Below are 22695 nucleotides of genomic sequence, written 5' to 3'. Positions count from 1 at the left end.
TTTGCTTTCCCAAAATGCAGCACCTCGCATTTATCTGAATTAAACTCCAGCTGCCACTTCTCAGCCCATTGGCCCATCTGGTCAAGATCCTGGTGTAACCTGAGGTAACCTTCTTCCCTGTCCACTACACCTCCAATTTTGGTGTCATCTGCAAACTTACTAACTGTACCTCTTATGCTCACATCCAAATCATTTATATAAATGACAAGAGTGGAGGAGCCTGCACCAATCCTTGTGGCACTCCACTGGTCACAGGCCTCCAGTCTGAAAAACAACCCTCCACCACCACCCTCTGTCTTCTACCTTTGAGCCAGTTCTGTATCCAAATGGCTAGTTCTCCCTTTATTCCGTGAGATCTAACCTTGCTAACCAGTCTCCCATGGGGAGCCTTGTCTTACTGAAGTCCATATAAATCACATCTACTGCTCTGCCCTCAATCTTCTTTGTTACTTCTTCAAAAAACTCAGTCAAGTTTGTGAGACATGATTTCCCACACACAAAGCCATGTTGACTATCCCTAATCAGTCAAGGCACTTGAGGGGAAAAAAAACTTGCAGAGATATGTGGAAATGGGACTTATTTACAGAGAACCAGATTCTCAATGCAGAATCATAGAATCCCTACAGTGTGGAAACAGGCCATATGGCCCAACACGTCCACACTGACCCTCCAAAGAGTATCCCACCCAGACTTATTCCCCTACCCTGTTCCTCTACATTTGCCTTGACTAATGCACCTAGCCTACATATCCCTGAACACTATGGGCAATTTAGCATGGCCAATTCACCTAATCTGCACATGTTTGGACTGTGGAAGGAAACCAGAGCATCTGGAGGAAACCCACGCAACATGGGGAGAATATGCAAACACCACACAGACAGTTGCCCGAGGCTGGAATCAAACCTGGGTCCCAGGCTCTGTGGGGCGGCAGTGCTAATCACTGATCCAGGTGGGGGGTGATGGTGATAGGTCAGAGGAGAGGGTGGAGCGGATAGATGGGAAGGAAGATGGACAGGTAGGGCAGTTCAAGAGGGTGGTGTCGAGTTGGAGCGGTGGGTATAGGATGAGCTGGGGGAGGGGAGAAGAGGAAACTGGTGAAATCAATGTTGATGCCATGTGGTTCCCTCTGTCCTATCACCATCACCTGCATCTACGTATCGCCTTCCTAGCTACCTCACCCCCATCCCCCACGCCCCTCCTATTTATTTCCCAGTCCCCTTCCCTTCCCCCTGCATTCCTGATGAAGGGCTAATGCCTGTAACGTCGATTCTCCTGCTCCTCGGATGCTGCCTGACCTGCTGTGCCTCTTCCAGTGCCACACTTTTTGACTCTGACTGTCCAGCATCTGCAGGCCTCACTTTGTCCTGTCATGCCGAAAAATGCCAAGTAATCAACCAGTGGAGACTGGTTTGGTTCACCTTCTGAGCAGGTGTGTATTGAGAGGATTCAGATGGTGACTGGGAGGAACTTGCAAATGCCTTGTCTGCACACATCTATACTCTCAAGTCAGGAATCTATATGCACCTACCTGAGCTAAGAGCCTGTACAGATTTGGACCTGCATCAGGAACACATGTGCATCTGTACCTAGGTCAAAGCCAGACCAAATTAATTCTAAACCTATTCCCCAGCTCCAGCCATACTGGAGCTGGGGAATAGATTCAGAAGTAATTCAGTTCCATCAATGTTTACCTTGCAACATGATATTTGTGTGTTCGTGTAGGGTTTGTTTTATAACAACATGTGTGGGAGGTAAAAGGACTCACAGCATGCTCGGGGCAGGCATGAGGAGAATTTTATTAGTTTTGAGGATCAGGAGATATTGTACAAAGCAGAAACAGCCAGAATCACCCAAAACCAACCAGTCCAGTGGTTGCTTTCATTAAGAACGCTCATAGCCCTGATCTTCAGTGTGAGAAGGAGAGCAGCAAAGTTCGATCAAAGAGAGAAACTCCACTTCGAGAGCTACAAATTCTTATTTAAAGATGGGCTTTGCAGAGTTTTATTTCAATGTGGACAGTGGTTACTTGGAGGGACTGGTCAGAGGGTTTAAAGGTGGAATCCTGAAACAGGCAGATTTCCTCAATCTGGTGCAATGTCAGACACTGGAAGGTGAGTCCCCGCTGATTTCTTTCTGTTTTTTTTTAGTTCCCTTGTTGGGAGACCAGAAAAAAAGTTGTATTTGTTTAGCAAAGAGAGGTGATCTCAAAGTACTTTATACCTGGTGAAGTACTTCATGAGTGCTTCTTATTGTTGGTTATTGCATTTTCTACATTGCAATGTGTGCACAGTAACCTCCTACAAACAACTGCATGATAATGACCATATAATCTTAATTTGTCATGTTGTTTGGGGAATAAATATAAATCAGGAACCAGAGATACCTTCCCTGGTCTCGTTGAAATAGTGCAGTCAGGTCTTTTGTATTGTTTGCCAGAGAAAATGGTGGCCCTTGGATTATTATATTACCCTAAAGATGGGACTCCTGTTAGTGCAGCAGCCTCTCAGCACAGCATTGGAGTGTCAGTCTCGATTTTAGTGCTTGGGTCTTGGAGTGGGATTTGAACTGATTTAGAGGTGAAGGTGCTACTAACTGAATCAAGCAGAAGAAACTCAGCACTATCCAGAACAAAGCAGCCCATATAACTGGGACTCCATCTAACACCTTCACAGTCTCTACTATCAACACAATGGCATCTACAACATGCGAACTCCACCACAGAGACAACATGGGAACACCACCAACTGCAAATTCCCCTCCAATCCCCACACTGTCCTGATTTGGAGACGTAGTGCAATTCCTTCAAAGTCACTGGGTCGGAGTTCTGAAACTCATTCCATAATGTCGCTGTTGATGTGCCTAAGCCACATGGACTGTTAGGGTTCAAGCAGACAGCTCACCACTTTCTGAAAGGCAATCATGGATGGGCTATAAATGCTGACCCAACTAGCGAACCCACATCCCCTGAATGAATAGAAAACTCACAGCTGACACCCAAAGTTACTGCCCTGTTGTTCATAAGAGGAGGTGTTGTAGGAGAGGGGGTAGTGCAGTGGGATTAAGTTAAGGGAATTGCAGAATATAAGAAATGGCAGGATAAGGAAAGAAGAATGGGGCAGGGTGTGGGGAGGGAGTAGATGGAGGAGATTGAGAATGATGGAAGGGATGAGTGGAATTTGGAGGAAGGGAAAATGGTGTGGGGGAGGGAAGGGTATATAAGGTGGGACCCGGATGTAACTGAGGTTGCTCCTGCTTTTGCTTCTATGTACAGCTTCCGATGTGAGCACTAAGTCAGGGAGCGATCTGACAGGGCATAGCAAACTGGTAGTAAATATCCTAAACTGTAATAGAGGAATGGAGCCATGGCTGAGGATTAATCTGCAGTCTGCACTATGTGACCTGCTTTGGTGATGTAAGTGGTGATGCTGGAAATGTCTGTCCATGCTGGTTAAAAACAATATTAGAGAGGACAAAGCAGTCATTTCTGGGAATTAGTTACCTCCTTTCCTTAGTCCCAGCAAAAGTCTTTCATTAAACAGTTCTGGTGTTTAGTGTATATCAGGTGGTTTTATGCAAATGTATCCTTGTTCTTGCTCTGTTTCTGCAGATCTGAAGCTGCTTCTTCAAAGCACAGACTATGGCAGCTTTCTGGCAAATGAAACTGGTCCTCTCACAGTCTCTATCATTGATGATAAACTGAAACAAAAGCTGCTGGTGGAATTTGTCTATCTGCGGAATCATTCTTTACAGCCCCTCACCACCTTCCTGGATTATATCACGTTAGTAACTGGGGTTTTGTGTTGCTTTATTCTCAGACAAATGTTTTGAAGAGGCAGAATAAAGCATACCTGACTAATAAATCAGTATTTCATCGGTAACGCAGTCACTTTGAGTGACACACTGCGAGTGACAGTGAAAGTGAGAGTGTCACTGAGGGATTGTGACAGTGAGGGAGTGACACTGAGTAAAGGCCACAGTGTAAGGTCTTACTGCTGAAGTTAAATGGGGTTTCATTCAGTTATTGGACCCTCGCGGTGCTTCAAATTTATGTAAATATAAATATGTACAAGAAATGTCTTTGGTTTATTTGCTGGATAGAGTCAGACTTCAATATTTGTTTGTTTCTTCATATGCTACTGTACACAACCAAACTGCTTTAGTGTCTATGTAGATAGAGATATTTTTATGAATAAAGTATATATTTGAAATAAAAAAGATTAAATGTGAAAGGAATGAGCATGACCTTGACAGATTGATTATAACTAAGAGACAGAGTGAGAGTGGCTGAATTACAGTATATTGATCAGAACTGGCTGCTCTGGATATTGAATTATTGATCTGAACCTTTTGATTGCTTCAGTTCTGTAGAATTTAGTGTAACTTGTGCCTTTTGATGCTCTGTTTTAAAGGTACAGCTATATGATTGACAATGTTATCCTGCTAATTACCGGCACATTACGCCAGCGTCCGATCTCTGAGCTTCTTCCCAAGTGCCATCCTTTGGGCAGCTTTGAGCAGATGGAGGCTGTTCATATTGCTCAGACCCCTGCTGAACTGTACAATGCTATCCTGGTCGATACACCATTAGGTAAGAGATGGACTCACCGACCCCAGAGCAAGGCAATTGGAGTTCAGCACAATCTAAGGGAAATCTCTGATCATTAGCCAGGAGCAAGTGACATTTAACTGGATGCAGGGATATTGTGTACTGATCAGTGCAGGGGTTTGAATGTCTCAGTGGTCAGTGTCTCACTGTCAGCTGGTCCATTTAATGGCTTGTGTGTCTCACTGAATACCAGTCAGTGCAGGGATATGGGTACATTACTGTGTAATGATCAGTGTAAGGTTCTGAATGTTTAACCATACAATGGTCAGAGTAGAAGTTTGAGTATCGCACTACATGAAGATCATTGCAGGGCCCTAACTGAAGGACTGCATACTGATCAATGCAGGAGTTGGAGTATCTCACTGGATAATGGTCAGTACAGGGATCTGACTGCTTCACTGTATTCAGGGCTATTCCAGGGATCTAACTTTCACACACATCTTCTGTACAATTAAAATCTCTGTTCGATGAAGCAGCATGCTAGACAGTGTGATCATGTTTAAACTGTCATCTGGTAATGTCTATGTTCCAGCTTCCTTCTTTCAAGATTGCATCTCAGAGAATGACCTTGATGAAGTTAATATTGAGATATTAAGAAATAAACTCTACAAGGTAAGAGCAATATATCTATTTAGATTCTGATCAGTAACTCACTTCCAAGTATCTAAGGACACTAGACTTAGGGACAAAAGTAGGCTATGTTGACTGTCAGGCACATTTTATCTTTCAAAAGGTGACGGCTGTTCTCCTACATCTACTTTCTCTCACTTTCCCCATATCCCTTGATTGTTCTGGTGCCCGAAAGTCTATCCATTCTTTGTACTGACAATGCAGCCACAGCTTTCAAGGGTAGAGAATTTCGAAGGTCCCCAATTATGTGAGTGAAGATGTTTCCCTTTATCCCTGTGTTATATAAGCCAAATCCTTATCCTGACACTAACTGTTATTTTATAAATAAACCTCCTGAGTTCCTTGATTAGATTCCAATTCACTCCTGGATATCTATTATTCAGTTATTGAGTTATAAACAACCCAAACCTGATTAGATTCCAGCTTGTGACTCACTCGTAGGCATATCTGACTCCATCTAGAAACCCCAAAGAAATCCCATTAGGTTTTTTTTTATTTCTGTAAATCAATCTGAGTGGAATTATTGATAAATTATTTCCTGCTCACAAGCCTCAGTGTCATCACTTTCCTATTTTAGGCTTATCTTGAATCATTTTATGGCTTCTGTAAAGACCAGGGGGGACAGACTGAAGAAGTGATGTGCCCCATCCTGCAGGTAAGCGTGTTAGCAAACTCCCCCAACTGCAGCTACTGTGTAACTCCAGTAATCTGACCTGGAACAATCCAGAGATTCATGAAAGGTTAAAGCTGTTGATCCATAAGCAAAGGCTCAAGTTTAATCCCAGTAATAGGGAGTTTGAGGACCGGCAGGTTGGATGAGACCTATAAACCAATTATTGGGGTTTCTACTTCAATGACTTGAATACAATTTAAACGGTTAAGGCGTGAAATGATCAAAGTCTTCAAGATATTAACAGGAAAAGACAGGGTAGACAAACTATTTCCACTGGTTGGGAATTCTAGAACTAGTGAACATAGTCAAAAAAGTAGGGCCACATTGTTCAAGAAAGATGTTAGGAAGCAATTCTACACATGACAGAGGGTTGATGTTTGGAACTTTCTTCAACAAATGGTAAAACTTGCTGATCAATTGTTAATTTTAAATTCAAGGTAGATAATAATTTGTTAAGCAAAGGTATTAAGGGATATAGGATAAAGGCAGGTAAATGGACTTCAGCCACAGATTAACCATAATCTCATTGAGGTGCTGAATGACCCACGCCTGTACCTATGTTCCTAATACACAGGTTTCCGTTATAAGTGCTGACGGATCTGGGATCTGTGCACAGCAAGTGAATGAGCAAGAAAAAAAACCTAAAGCAGTACATTGGAAAAAGTCAAATTTTAACTGCTTCAGTATCAAGATGTGGAGATGAAACAAGATAAAAATAACAGAGAAAAGGTGATAGTAGCAGTGGGAAATAGTTAAACAGATGATCAATAGAGTTCAGCAGAACATATATTCCTGTTAGAAACACGAAGATACTAGCCAATAATGAAAAATTCTGAGTGAAATGGGAAAGGTAGAACTGAAAAAAAAACATACACATATGGGACCGCAAAGGATAGGATGAGAAATAGGAATATTAAAAAGTTACAAGAGAAGTCAAGAAAGTGGGTAACGCAAAAAGAGAAGTGGTGCTCTCACAGAAATCACTGTTTTAACCATTTAAATAAATAATCTATAATTTCAAAATTGCAGAACACACAATGAGAACACAATGTACCAAAATATAGGAATTATTAAACCTGCAAACCCTGGTAAATGAGTTCTGAACCAGATAAATATAAGATGTTGCATTTCGGTGAGGTCATAAAGGAGGCCACAAGACTCCTTGTGAAAACAATGGGGTAGAGAACAGAGCCATGAGAGGTTAATGAATTTTTAAAAAGGTACTATGGTTAAATTTTAGAGAGAGAGAGAGCTGAAAAACAGACAGTTTATGCTAAACTTGCATCAAATCTTGATTTGACTGCACAGTTCTGGTTTTCATATCATAAAAATGATGTGGGTTGTAGAAGGTGCAAAAATATGATTCACAAGGATTAGGCCAGACTGAGCAGATATACTTGTCAGGGTAGGGACACTTTTCTCAAAGAGAAAAAATATTGAAAAGGTGGCCTTTCAGAAGTCTTTAAAATCATGAGAAGATATAATGTGAGAGCTGTAAAGAAGCAGTTTCCACTTATGAGGGACTGCCATGAATATAAGATAGTTGCTAAATAGAAATCAATAGAGAGCTCAAGAGAAACCTCTCTACCTAGAGACTAGTGAGAATGTGGAATTCACTACCAAAAGAATGGCTGGGGCATTTAGAAAAGGTGCACTTAAGGGGAATTTAGAGAAGTTCATCAGGGTCTATAGTCATAATCATAGAGACGTACAGCACGGAAACAGACCCTTCGGTCCAACTCGTCCACGCCAACCAGATGGACGAGTTGAACTGAAGGGTCTGTTTCTGTGTTTATGTCTCTATGATTATGACTATAGACCCTGATGAACTTCTCTAAATTCCCCTTAAGTGCACCTTTTCTAAATGCCTCAGAGAGAAAAGATTAATTGAATATATTAATGGGATTTAAAGTATGATGGGAAAAGAGTCATATGAAAGTGCACATAGACTGGATGGACTGAATGACATATTACAGTAAATGTAATTCAATCTATCTGATTCTAGGCTATCTGTATGAGCACTGTCTCACTCAGAGCTCTCACTCACACCTCAGTATTGTCCTATCTAGTTTGAAGCTGATCGACGTGCATTTATCATCACCCTGAACTCATTTGGCACTGAGCTGAGCAGAGAGGATCGAGCTACACTTTATCCACGCTGCGGCAGACTGCACCCAGATGGCTTGACCCTTTTATCCAAAGCTGAGGATTTTGAGCATGTGCGTGCAGTCGCTGAATATCATGCGGTACGTTCTCCAAGTTCTCATTGTTACTGGAGTCAATGTTCAGTCAATGTCCCGTTCCTAATTCTTTTCCATTTTCTAACCCTTGGGCAATTTTGCATTGGCTTCCAACATATTTTAACCATGCCAACCAAAAACGGGGACAAAGGAACACCGTCAGGATTGTAACTGATCTTCTTGATGTACATGCTGGTTTCTTTTACAATTTCCTTGTCTGTCCTTGCTGTATGGTGGTTCATTGGAGTCCATCTTGTTGATACCAACAATAGGTTGCTTGACACCCAGAGTGTAGGCAAACAGAGCATGGTCTCTAGTTTATCCATTTGATATACCAACTTCAAACTCACCCACACCAGCAGCAGCAATCAACATAGCACAGTCAAACTGTGACGGTCCAGCAATTATATTCTTGTTGATGTCCCTGTGTCCTGAGTACTTGGATGTTTTAAACTCCCAGACGGCAATGTCAATGATAATACCATGTTCACATTCAGTCTTCAGCTAAACCAAAACCCAGGCATATTTGAAGGGTCCTTTTCCCAACATGTGCTTCCCATTACCCCACATTTAAAAATTCCACAATTATGTCTTGGACCACGAAAGGTCAAAGAAAAGGCTCTGAATCTCTTATGGAGCCCACAGTGTGGGCAACTGAGAGTGGGGGACTACAGCTGGAGAGCTCAGCGGTGTCTCAATGGCTCCTATTTTAATTTCTTTTGACAAGCATAGAGACATAGAGTCATAGAGATGTACAGCATGGAAACAGACCCTTCAGTCCAACCCGTCTATGCCGACTAGATATCCCAACCCAATCTAGTCCCAGCTGACAGCACCTGGCCCATATCCCTCCAAACCCTTCCTATTCATATACCCATCCAAATACCTCTTAAATGTTGCAATTGTACCAGCCTCCACCACATCCTCTGGCAGCTCATTCCATACACGTACCACCCTCTGCATCAAAAAGTTGCCTCTTAGGTCTCTTTTACATCTTTCTCCTCTCACCCTAAACATATGCCCTCTAGTTCTGGACTCCACCACCCCAGGGAAAGGACTTTGCCTATTTACCCTATCCATGCCCCTCATAATTTTGTAAACCTCTATAAGGTCAACCCTCAGCCTCCAATGCTCCAGGGAAAACAGCCCCAGCCTGTTCAGCCTCTCCCTGTAGCTCAGATCCTCCAACCCTGGCAACATCCTTGAATATCTTTTCTGAACCCTTTCAAGTTTCACAACATCTTTCCGATAGGAAGGAGACCGGAATTGCACGCAATATTCTAACAGTGGCCTAACCAATGTCCTGTACAGCCGCAACACAACCTTCCAACTCCTGTACTCAATATATTGACCAATAAAGGAAAGCATACCAAATGCCTTCTTCACTGTCCTATCGACCTGCGACTCCACTTTCAAGGAGCTATGAACCTGCACTCCAAGGTCTTTGTTCAGCAACACATTCTAGGACCTTACCATTAAGTGTATAAGTCCTGCTAAGATTTGCTTTCCCAAAATGCAGCACCTCGCATTTATCTGAATTAAACTCCAGCTGTCACTTCTCAGCCCACTGGCCCATCTGGTCCAGATCCTGTTGTAATCTGAGGTAACCCTCCTCACTGTCCACTCCACCTCCAGTTTTGATGTCATCTGCAAACTTACTAACTGTCCCTCTTATGCTCGCATCCAAATCATTTATGTAAATGACAAAATTTAGAGGGCCCAGCACCAATCCTTGTGGCACTCCACTGGTCACAGGCCTTCAGTCTGAAAAACAACCCTCCACCACCACCCCCTGTCTTCTACCTTTGAGCCAGTTCTGTATCCAAATGGCTAGTTCTCCCTGTATTCCATGAGATCTAACCTTGCTAACCAGTCTCCCATGGGGAACCTTGTCGAATGCCTTACTGAAGTCCATATAGATGAAATCTACTGCTCTGCCCTCATCAATCTTCTTTGTTACTTCAAAAAACTCAATCAAGTTTGTGAGACATGATTTCCCACGCACAAAGCCATGGTGACTATCCTGAAACAGTCTTTGCCTTTCCAAATACATGTACATTCTGTCCCACAGGATTCCCTTCAACAGCTTGCCCACCACTGAGGTCAGGCTCACTGGTTTATAGTTCCCTGGCTTGTCTTTACTGCCCTTCTTAAACAGTGGCACCACGTTTGCCAACCTCCAGTCTTCTGGCACCTTACCTGTGACTATCGATGATACAAATATCTCAGCAAGAGGCCCAGCAATCACTTCTCTAGCTTCCCACAGAGTTCTCGGGTACACCTGATCTGGTCCTGGGGATTTATCCACCTTTAACCATTTCAAGACATCCAGCACTTCCTTCTCTGTAATCTAAACATTTTGCAAGATGTCCCCTTCTATTTCCCTACAGTCTATATCTTCCATATCCTTCCATATCCTGTGATCTACTTGAGTGACCAACTCCAGTGACTTGTCTCCAATAATTGATCCTCAGTAATCTACAACAGTTTAAATATTGATGCAAAATATTCATTTCGTATCTCCCCCATTTTCTGTGGCTCCACACAAAGGCCGCCTTGCTGATCTTTGGGGGGCATTATTCTCTCCCTAGTTACCCTTTTGTCCTTAATATATTTGTAAAAACCCTTTGGATTCTCCTTAACTCTATTTGCCAAAGCTACCTCATGTCCCCGTTTTGCCCTCCTGATTTCCCTCTGAAGTACACTCCTACTTTCTTTTAGAGCTTCAAACAAGGGATTAAAATTAAAATCAGATTCTGCTTCCTTCCTGGCTTCTAGCCAGGCAATCTATTATTCCCAATGAAGATCCCTGCTCTGGGAAAACTCCTGCTAATAGCAGTCTGGGTCACCTACACTGACACTTGGCAGCTGCATGGTAACACGAGAGGAGGGCCTGTTCTCAAGCGGCTCTGGCAAGTTTCAAACTTTACCTCTCTGTGAACTCTTTGTGAACCACGAGGAGCAGGAATGTTGAACTGACCCTGTCACTGTAAGGACTCTTTAGGTCTGTCTCTACCACAGGGATTTAGAGAGGGATTTAGAGCACATGGGCTAGATTTTATATTGGGTAGGTGGGGCAATCTTATCGGGGCTAGTTAGGCAGGTGAGGGCATGGATAAGGAGGTGGGAGGAGGGTCAGTACTGTCTGTTTTGTTAGGGTCGGGTGTGGGGAGATCTTCCGTTGGATACAGGGTGGCAAACAAAACAAGACTCCCAGAATTTACCTGGCAGCCTTACTACATAATGTGGGCGCTGTCAACTGCTGGTAAAATTCCACCAGAGACGAGGTCCTTCAGGTACTATTAATTGGCTATTTCAGGCCCTCAATTGACTTAAGAACAGATTGTTTGTCTCCATCTGATTAAACACCAGTGGAGGTGGTAAGTGGCAGGCAAGATGACCCCTCCACAGAGGCTGGTATCCTGTCACCGAGTCACCTTTTAGTGGAAGTCCTTGACTCTGGCACAGCCTCATCAGAGTCAGCATTCAAAATGTCAGAATACAGCTTCTGATGGGGGAGGGGTGTAAAGTTTCAGTCCATGGGATCCTAGCCTGGGATAATGTTTATTTCTGACTTGCCTCTTACTCTCATCTGTCAGGAATATAAACTCTTGTTTGAAGGTGCAGAGAAGAATTCCAATGAGAAGACACTGGAGGACAAGTTCTTTGAATATGAGGTAATAATCCCAACTGGGCTCCTCAGACCACTGATCCCCTTTCATCACCCATTCCCTACTGTCACTCACCTGTCTCTTATTCACCTTGAAATCCTCCAATCATTACTGCTGCCCCCTTCTTCCACCTGCCTCTCAAAATACGTAAAGCATTTTTGTGTCTACCGAGTTTGGGTTCATGCTGTATTTCCTCGATTAGTTACCTTAAGTACATTGGCCAAGGGCTGACTCAGACTTAGACTGGCCACCAAGACATGTTCTAGAGCAAAGGGTAGAAGTTGTGTGCTGCTGCTTGCCTAAAGAGGTGTAGCGGTTCAACGATGGCCTATGTTTTGGTTTGGTGCTTTCTGTGAGAAACTCTTTGGAAATAATCTGAACTGCAGCCTAGAGGGAAACAGCTGGAAGGGACACCTCCACATCAGTAACATGACATTGATATGCTTCCCATCCACATCAGACAGAAGGGAAGTCACTTACGAAGTCACATCTGAAGACATTGGCAGGACTTGGTTCTACTGTATCAGGAAATGGATATGTGGCTTTTAATCAAAGAAACTAGTCCTCAAAATAAGTATCTCACTCATCTCAATTCAGGTGTTCTCACATCCTGTATGAGAGATCCTCATGATGTTGGATCAATCCAATTGTAACTTTGTTTTCCTTCTCAGGTGAAGCTCAATGTAATGGCATTTAATAACCAGTTTCACTTTGGGGTGTTCCATGCCTATATGAAACTGAAGGAGCAGGAATGTCGGAATATTGTATGGATTGCGGAATGTATAGCCCAGAGACATCGGACTCGCATTGACAACTACATCCCCATACTCTGAGTGCAAGTCATCTAAACCATCACTGGCATCCTAAGAATAACCAATAACTAACTCCTGTAACCTGTCCCAAGTCACTGATCTTTAATGACCAGTGTCTCTGTGATCTACTTGAGTGACCAACTCCAGTGACTTGTCTCCAATAATTGATCCTCAGTAATCTACAACAGTTTATTCTGAGTAATCACCTCTCACCCAGTTGTGAGAAATTTGCATTTTGTTAATCAAATATGATCTTATATTAACCTTTGTTAACTTTTGGCCTTGGTGATCAGCCCTGAGATAGCAACCTCTATTTAGCAGATTACTCATTAGCCCAGCCTGGGATTCCCTCAATACTGTCAGTCTTTTAGTGTGTTCTAATGTATTACCTTGTTTTACCATGATTTGAAGTAATAAACAAGTATTGGTGTTGATGTGTTCTATCTCAAATTTCCAATCACAAATGAAAACTAAGTACAAAGTTGTCTATTAAAAATATATAATTCTTACCTTCAGTTACAAGCTTTTTGCATTCTGTCAAATATAACAAAACACATCACACAGCAAATACATTTCTGTGGTTCAAGAAGGCAACTCATCAACACCTCAATGGCAAGAAATGCTGGCCCAACCAGTGATCCCACATCTCATGAATGAATAAAGAAAATAGAAGAGGGATAGGCCATTTGATTTCAATCCTTAATTTATTAAAATCATAGCTGATCTCATTGTGACCTTAAATTTACTGCCCTGCTTGAGCTCCTTCATCCTGTTGGAGGTCAAAATATGTCTATCTCAGCCTTATATTCAATCACCCAGCACGATTGCTGTTTGTGCTAGAGATTTCTATATATCACATATAATGGAATTGTCACACTGCCTGGTTATTTATGCGTTGCGATTATCACACTGTACCAGTCACATTATGTATTAGATTTCCGCACTGTACTAGTCATACTGTGTAATGGATAGTCATATTGTCCTCTGGAGTACAGTAAACTAGTGTTTCTGTTGTTGAACTTGGTAATCCAGGGCATAAGTTCATATCCCATTAAGGCGGTTCAAGAAATTTAATTCAGGTTTAAAAATCTGTGGAAAAGTACTGGTATCTGCAAACGTAATGATGAAACTGTCAGACTGTAGTAAAAACTTAACTGGTTCAGTGATATACTTTAAGGAAGAAACCTATTGCATTTACCCAGTACACCCTATATGTGACTCCTCCAGATCCATATTAGCATTGTTGATTCTTGACTGACTTAGTTTAGGGCTAGCAGCTCAGTTGTGTTAAACTGCTCAGCATTTCAAGAACAAGTTTCACCGTCAACTTCCCACAGCAATTTCTGACGGGTAATAAGTTGTGACCTTGTCAGCAATCCCCACATCTAGAGAATTTTTTTTAGATTGTAACAATATTAGTTACAATAACAGTTGCAACTGCAAATAAAAATAGTAACAGTAAAAACAACAGTGACGATGACAGTAACAACTGCTAACAACAATAGAAGTGAGTTAGTTTTCAGTATCTTGCTAAATATGTACCAAGGAACCAGACCGACCCTTGAATTCAAATAGAAGCAAAGTACTGCAGATGCTGGAATCTGAACCAAACACAGAGAATGCTGGAGAAATTCAACAGATCTGGCAGCATCTGTGGAGAGAGAAGCAGAATTAATGTTTTGAGTCCAACGTGCCTTAAAGTCATAGAGCTATAGAGATATACACCATGGAAACAGACCTTTCTGTCCAACCTTTCCATGCCAATCAGATACCCCAACCCAATCTAGTCCCACCTGCAAGTAACTCTGGACTCGAAACATTAACTTTTTTGTTTGCTCTCTCCACAGACACTGCCAGATTTGCTGAATTTCTCCAATATTCTCGGTGTCTTCAATCCTTAAACACCTTATTTGAATTCCTTGCTGATTTGAATTCCTTGCTGAACTCTTCTGGGATTTGACTCTTAGTGTCACTAAAGCATAATTAATTATGCTTTATTAGATTTTGCTGTTCCATGCAACACTGTACAATTTGTGTTGAAATTAGATTGATTTACTGCTTTGATGTGATAAGTTCAACTCAGTGTATCAATGCATCTAATGTAGTTCTGATACTGCGCCAGGTACACTGTGTAATAAATTTGTCACACCTTGTCAATTACATGCTGGGCCAATGGCATCTGATGGAACTGTAAACTGTATTAGTCCAATTGTGTCTAGTGGCTTTTCCAGGTTTAGGATACATCTCCTTTGCTAAAATGTGTTTGACCTGCTGAGGCTTTATGCTTAAACCCTATTATTATTCATAGTCTCTACCTCAGCCGCTCCCCAGTTTGAATTAAGAATTGATCTATCAAATTACCAAACTACAAACTTGGGATTTTATTGTTTGCATTGTTGAGGAATTGTGTATTGCTTTATTTATTCATGGGATGTGAGCATCATAGGCAAGACCAGCATTTGTTCCCCATCTTTAATTTCCCTGAACAATGGCGATGAGCTACCTTCTTGTACCACTGCAGTGTAGTTACACAAACAGTGCTGGTAAGAAGGGAATTTTACTGAAACGTCGACATAGAGATAGTGAGGGAATAGCAACATAATTTCAAAGTCAGGATGATGTGTTACCTAGAGGGAAATGTGAAGGTTGTTCCCACGCGTTTGCTGCCCTTATCCTTCTAGGTCAGTGCTTCCCAAATTTCTTTCCAATGTGACCCCATTTTGAGTTTTGAAAATTGTCACAACTCCTTGATGAAAACAGAAAGCGTGGTGGGAGGGGCTGCTGGGTAATGAGGAGAGAAGACCTATTAGAATAGGGAGAGAGGAGTCTGCCATTGTTGGTTCAGAGCGCACAACCTCAACTGTTCAGCTGGGACCCTGTTTGGGATCCTGACCTTCACTTTGGGAAACATTTTCCAGGTTATACAAGTCACAGATTAAGAATGTGCTGTTGAAAAATGGCATAGAACCTCAGGAGCCAAGTTTCAACTCCAGCACAAAATGATGAATTAAAATCTGTTTGCTCTGAAAGCTGCAAGAGGTGCTCATGTATTGTGTATATTAAGTATTAACACTGGGACATTTTTCAAGTGAATTTTCACATTTAGTATTGCAGCATGGTTTAATGAATCTCCTCGTATGCTCTGTTGGAAGGGAGCAGGATTTAAATAGTGCTGTTTTCCATGGTACTATGTGCAGTCAATGCTCCTTCCAGCTGTTCATAATTTGTACACGTCAACAGGGACCCAAGTTACGAATATCTCAGCACTAAAAGAACCCTTTCACAACCCTTGTGCCTTTCACAACCTAAGGATTTACCACAGTACTTTACATTAAATATTTTTGAAGTGTGATTTAATTACTGTGCCAATGTAGGAAACATGGAAGGCAGAACCCACACGCAGCAAAGTAACGATACCAGATAATCTGTCTTTGTGATATTACCTAAGGAATAAAAATTGCTCAGGCCACAAATCTGATCACCACTGAAGTACATTTTCCGTGCAGCATTGGAATGTTAGTCTGGATTGTGTGATTCAAGTCTGAGAACAAAATCTGAAATCTACAATTTTCGAATACAGAGGTGAGAGAGATCTAGCACAGAGGTGAGAGAGATCTAGCACAGAGCTACAGCTGTTAGCTGTAACTCTGATCATTAGAATGTATTTAGCAGAGTGTTTTATAAAATGACATCAAGCCACATAAGAGGTATAAGGTCCCATGATCAAATGTTTGATCGACGAGGTATTTTTTTAAGGAATGTCATAAAGGAAAAGCAGCATAAAGAGATGGAAAGGCTTATGGCGGAATTTCTAATCCAAGGGTACATGTTTTGAATCTAGAGAGAGAGTGAACTGGAAGTAGCAAGAACCAAATTGATTCCAGTAAAATATACTGCAACTGAGAAGATAATTTTATTCTCATAGGACACTCACCTACACATGGCATGGATACTGTTTTGAGGAAAATAATTTGCTCCTCTGGTCTCTCTATTGTGAAAAATGTGATCGATTCAACTACTTTCACCATTCTTGTTAGTTCAGTTAACTGAACTGATAAGCATTTAATGCAAGTTCAGATTAATCCCATTTTGCAGATATTGCCCAAGATTCTGAGATTTAGGAATGCAGAAAAACCAGGAATCTTAATGTAGCAATTCTGCATGAAGTCAATTTAATTACAGTTTAATGAGCTTTTGTTATTTCCCACAGACTGACCTGAAATTTGGCCTTGGGATATTCACAAATTAAACTTTAATGCTTTTATTGTAAATGCACTCTATTATTTGAGTGACAGTATTAGTAAAAAATGGTTCTAGTTGCCCACAACAGTAAAGGGAGGAATCTTGGGTGAACTCATCAAGTTGGTGGATATTCAACAGAGGCTCAGGAATGTTATTACTGCACACTAAGAGGAATGTGAGGAATGTCGACTGCCTGGAGGACCATCAACTCAGTGAAAGATGCTCTTTGATCTGCCAGAAACTTGTTGGACTCTCAGAGCAAGGATTTGATCATGACTAAGTGCTGTAGACTAGCATATTCCAAGGTCCAGACAATGTGCTGAGGGAAGTATTAAAGCTTGGCACAACTGCCATTAAGGTGCAGTGGGAAAAGATCACTGTTTACGCTCTTTCTGCTGGAATTAAATAGAGATCCATTCAATTATTGCACCCTCTCAGTGCCTCAAACAGATGTAAATATAGTCTTGTACAAGTAAGAAATGCCTTTGGATAGAGTCAAACTCTAATGTTTGTTTGTTTTCTTAATATGCTTTTGTACAGAACTGAACTGCTTCAGTGACTATGTACGTATATAAAGATATTTTATGAATAAAGTATATTTTTGAAAATAAATGTGAGGAACGTACAACCAAGGATAGGTAATGGTTGGTGTTCACAGAAATGTTTACTCAGCTTAACTCAGATTTTTCTCTGGGTAAAGGAATACAAACTTTAGACAAAACAAAGTCACTTCAAGGGAAGCACATCAGGAAAGGATTGTCTAGAATTAGAGAGGAATTTATTTCAAGAAGCATTTATTGTCTCGCCATCTATCCTTTGGAGGAGAAAATAGTAGTTTGAGAGAGGTAAAAAATTAGATATGATGCGAGTTTCAGAACAGCAAATGGGAACTGAAAATAGAGGATGGAGCATCAGAAGTTGAGGAGTGATCTTACAGAAGTTTATAAAATTATGAGGGGCATGAATGGGGTAAATAGACCCTCCACTCCATGGAATTCCTCACGTCCAATTTCTACCCCCACCTTCTGATGCACCATTCTCAGAACAATTTGCCACTCCGGATATTTGGAATTCAGCAGCATCCCTTGCACCTACGCCATCTTTAAAAGCCTGTTGTGCAGATGGACAAGCACTGTCAATCTGGATCTGCCCTGCACTGTTCCTGATATTTGTCCTGGATATGGCGGACAGGGTGTAATCAGCTCCCCACTTTGGAGGCAGGGTCCTGGAGGTCTTGCTGGATAGGGTGATGCTGACATGGGACTTCCTCCTTCCCCACGACCAACAGGAGAGGCCACAACACCAGACCATACCCCACTCCCCGACATGTCAGTGCAGTCTCAGCCTCTGGAGAAATATGCATCACTATAGAAAGAAGGTCAATGACCTACTTCACTCTGCCAGTGTAAGTGTCACCATCTTCTCCCCAGTACTTCCACTCACACTATCATCTCTGCTACTGTACCCACCAAGGCTGATGTTCTGCCACTCTCACTGATGCCTGAATAATCTTCCTTGACTTGCTGTCAATAACCTAACCCCCAAACCACGAGCCCTGCACATGACCCCTGGACTGTCCATTCACTCACTCAGGACACTCCCCACCTGCACCAATAGTAACAGCTGTGCCACCCACTTCCGGTAATCTATAATACCTGCCTCTCTCATTTGAGGGGGTAAACAGCAAACAATAGGGCAGAAAGAGTCAAGGCATGTGATGGGCTGACTGATATTCAACCCATCACCTCTAATGTGGAGAGCATCCTGACTAACTGTCCCAAGTGGCTGAGTGACTATTTCTAACACCTGGGTTTGTATCAGAGGCTGCCCTTGATTTACAGTGCCAGGACCCCCCTGAGTGAAGACTTTCTCCATTGCCTTGACATATCTGATGACAACCATGATAAGCTTCCTTCCTTTGTATCTGCGCTAAATGGTACGGCAAGACAGAGGTAACATAAGTTATATAAAAGTGGATAAGTCCCCAGGGCCTGATCAGGTGTACCATAGAACTCTGTGGGAAGCTAGGGAAATGATTGCTGCGCCCCTTGCTGAGATATTTGCATCATCAATAGTCATAGGTGAGGTGCCAGAATACTGGAGGTTGGCTAACGTGGTGCCACTATTTAAAATTGGTGGTAAGGAAAAGCCAGGGAACTATAAACCAGTGAGCCTGACATCAACGGTGGGAAAGTTGTTGAGGAAATCTTGAGGCACAGGATTTACATGTATTTGAAAAGGCAAGGACTGATTAGAGATAGTGAACATGGCTTTGTGCATGGGAAATCATGTCTCACTAACTTAATTAAGTTTTTGAAGAAATAATAAAGAGATTGATCAGGGCAGAGCAGTGGATGTAATCCAAATGGACTTCAGTAAGGTGTTCAACAAAGTTCCTCATGGTAGACTGGTTAGCAAGGTTAGATCTCATGGAGTACAGGGAAAACTAGCCATGTGGATACAGAACTGGCTCAAAAGTAGAAGACAGAAGATGGTGGTGGAAGGTTGCCTTTCAGACTGGAGGCCTGTGACCAGTGGTGTGCCACAAGGTTTGGTGCTGTGTCCATTGCTTTTTGTCATTTATGTAAATGAGTTGGATGTGAACATAGGAGGTATAATTAGTAAGTTTGTAGATGACACCAAAATTGGAGGTGTAGTGGACAACGAAGGTTTTCTTAGAGGACAGCAAGTGTCTCAGGTAGACAGGATAGTGAAGAAGACGTTTGGTATGCTTTACTTTATTGGTCAGAGCATTAAGTATGGGAGTTGTGAGGTCATGTTGCAGTTTTACAGGACATTGTTAAGGGCACTTTTAGAATATTGTGTGCAATTCTGGTTTCCTTCCCATAGGAAGGATGTTGTGTAACTTGAAAGGGTTCAGGAAAGATCTACAAGGATGTTGCCAGGGTTGGAGGGTTTGAGCTATAGGGAGAGGCTAAATAGGCTGGGGCTGTTTTCCCTGGAGCATTGGAGGGAGAGGAGACCTTATAGAGTTTTATAAAATCAAGAGGGGCATGGATAGGTTAAATAACTCTTTCCTCTGGGGTAGTGGAGTCCAGAACTAGAGACCATAGGTTTAGGGGGAGAGGGGAAAGATTTAAAAGGGACCTAAAGGGCAACTTTTTCATGCAAAGGATGCTGCATGTATGGAATGAACTGCCAGAGGAAGTGGTAGAGGCTGGTACCATTACAGCATTTAAAAGGCATCTGGATGAGTACATGAATAGGAAGGGATATGGGCCAAGTGTTGGCAAATGGATATCTGGTCAGCATGGATGAGTTAGACTGAACGGGCTGTCCCATGCTGTACATCTCTGTGACTCTATAATTCCACTCTGGCTGAGGGGTCAAAGCGCAAAATGGCAAGGCTGGGATGCTATAGGCATTCAGATAAGCTCAAAATGAGTGTACTCTATAATAGTGAGCAAAGAACCTGGTGATTCAGCCTGGTCCAGTCAATGAGCTGGGCATGTACGCCTAACTACAGTGTTATAACAGTAGCATTAAAATAATAGTTGCCAGTGCAGCCTTGGGAGCAGCACTGAAGTGTCGAAGCGACTTGTAGGTGGATCGGAAATGTGTCACAAGGTAACTTAGTTGCTGACACGTCAGATGCCAAATTTTGTAGAAATGCGGTACATGAGGCCAGTGCCCACAGAGTGTACACTCAGATGTCGGCCAAGTTGTCAGAGTAAGGGCTGAGCTGAATGTGCCAAATATCTGCTCGGATTTCAAAGTCAAGTTTTCTCGACGTCCAGCCCTTTTTGGTGAATTTGGTCAGATAGAAAGCTGAATATTAATAAGGTGAGTTGGGCTGTTAATGAAGCGTCACTAGTAATAATTATCTTTAATTGCCAACTTGCTATTGTCTGACCAGAAACTCACTCCACTACTTGTGAAAAGCATAAAAGAAGTTCATCGTGTCAAGATTGGCTTCACTAGATGTCTTGTCCAATTCTGCCACAAATCTCACCATAGCTCACATTGCTCAGATCCTGATAAGATTCCATCTATTGGATTTACATCCAATGTTAATAACTCTCTCTTCAGTGGTCTTACTATAACCACCTGCAGAATTGTCGCCAACAACACAGGAAATATAATCTCATGTTACCCCTGCTTTATGCAGTTAACTCCCTATTTCATGTTCAAAATAGAAAAACCATTTCAATTGCAGATTGAATCTGCTTTGAACAGAAATGACATCCTCAGCCATGATTGGGACAGTGTTCCTTTATTCTGGATCAGTGGTGCTGGAAGAGCACAGCAGTTCAGGCAGCATCCAACGAGCAACGAAATCGACGTTTCGGGCAAAAGCCCTTCATCAGGAATACAGGCAGTGAGACTGAAGCGTTCAGTCTCTCTGCCTTTATTCCTGATGAAGGGCTTTTGCCCGAAACGTCGATTTCACTGCTCGTTGGATGCTGCCTGAACTGCTGTGCTCTTCCAGCACCACTAATCCAGGATCTGGTTTCCAGCATCTGCAGTCATTGTTTTTACAGTGTTCCTTTAGTACTGACCTTCTCAGCCACACAGTTTGTACTTGGATCATACAGATTCTTACCACTTTCCCCATCTGTTTGGAAAGGTGATATACACTTTGCCGTTAGACCCTGCATTCAGGATAACACTAGTAATGATTGGCTTGTGGTGCAGGGAATGGATTGGGTCCTAATTTAATAATCTCCCTTGTCCTGGACAATAATGAGCTTCTTAAGTTGTTGTAGCTACATCCTTTTCATTATTGCAAAAATATACTTTATCCATAAAAATATCTTTATATCCATACATAGTCACTTAAGCAGTTCAGTTCTGTACAGTAGCACATGAAGAAACAAACATTGGAGTTTGATTCTATCCAGCAGACAAACCAAGGCATTTCTTACTTAGACAAGATTACATTTACATACATTTGAAGCACCAGGAGAGTCTGATGACTGAACGGACCATTATTTAACTTCAGCAGAAAGACCCTAGACAGTGGTCTTTCCCCACTGCACCCAGGTGGCACCCGCCCAAAACGTTAGCACAACTCTCAGCACATAGTCTTGAACTTTGTCCCTCAGCACATCCATCTGGAGCATATTTCATTGCATCCCTGACTTGTGCTTGTGGATTGTGAAGTTTTGGGGAATTAACTTCCTCTCCTATCCTGCTGATGGTGGGAAATTTGACGATAGTAGACTATTGAATACAATCATTAGGTGGTCTCTTGTTGGAGATGATTACAGCCTCACACATTTGTGGTACTATTATTTGCCAGTTACTAGCTCAAGCCTGGCTGTGTCTAGGATTTGCACCATGTGGACATGCACTGCTTCATCATTGGAGAATTTACCACTAATCATTTAGCCGCATTCTGGTCTTTTGAGGGAGTTGAGGGGGTAGTGGTAAAGACACTGAACTAGTAATCCAGAGGGGCAAACTAACGGTCTGAGTTTTGAATCGTACCAAGTTCATAAGTAGAATCTAAATTTAATGACTAACATAAAATGGGAATCAAAAGCTGGAAACAATAAAGGTTGTTGATTATAATAAATGTCTATTTGGTCCACTGGTTTTCTCACTTCAGCGTGAATTTTTTGAAACAGCAGGAACAATTGTCTTCCCACTGATGTGATGTACTAGACAACTCTAGATGGCTGTTAAGTCTTTAACCACTTAGAATGGGGAATGGTTTTATTTTCAAAGTAGGTATTTATAAAATGTCACATTGACTAACTGTCTACAGATTGTGTGCTTTTTGAACAAAATAGAATGTATCTACAAATACAAATCTGCAAATGCAAATTCACCCCATAGACTTATATGGATGTTTGTG

At 42.0% G+C, this 22695-nt stretch overlaps 1 protein-coding gene across 1 annotated transcript; it reads left to right on the top strand.

Annotated features, from left to right (window-relative positions):
• Positions 1 to 1767: 1767 nt before the first annotated feature.
• Positions 1768 to 13066, top strand: LOC132830131 (V-type proton ATPase subunit d 2-like). The gene is made up of 8 exons (XM_060847633.1): positions 1768 to 2111; positions 3608 to 3779; positions 4410 to 4588; positions 5139 to 5218; positions 5814 to 5891; positions 7979 to 8155; positions 11749 to 11826; positions 12492 to 13066. Exons 1-8 carry the CDS (start codon positions 1985 to 1987, stop codon positions 12651 to 12653), a joined length of 1053 nt encoding a protein of 350 aa, XP_060703616.1. The 5' UTR covers positions 1768 to 1984; the 3' UTR covers positions 12654 to 13066.
• The last annotated feature ends 9629 nt before the right edge of the window (positions 13067 to 22695 follow it).

This window comes from Hemiscyllium ocellatum, chromosome 30, assembly GCF_020745735.1.
Source record: "Hemiscyllium ocellatum isolate sHemOce1 chromosome 30, sHemOce1.pat.X.cur, whole genome shotgun sequence".
NCBI classification, from domain to species: Eukaryota; Metazoa; Chordata; class Chondrichthyes; order Orectolobiformes; family Hemiscylliidae; genus Hemiscyllium; species Hemiscyllium ocellatum.
The sequence above is the reverse complement of the archived record's forward strand: the minus strand, read 5'-3'. Positions and strand labels throughout refer to the sequence as shown.

Bases quoted from the DNA above. Each gene is read 5' to 3' on its own strand.
- LOC132830131 (XM_060847633.1), top strand. From the start codon at position 1,985: ATGGGCTTTGCAGAGTTTTATTTCAATGTGGACAGTGGTTACTTGGAG. The intron at 2,112-3,607 runs GTGAGTCCCCGC...CTGTTTCTGCAG, and splicing joins GCAATGTCAGACACTGGAAG to ATCTGAAGCTGCTTCTTCAA. The intron at 5,892-7,978 runs GTAAGCGTGTTA...TGTCCTATCTAG, and splicing joins TGATGTGCCCCATCCTGCAG to TTTGAAGCTGATCGACGTGC.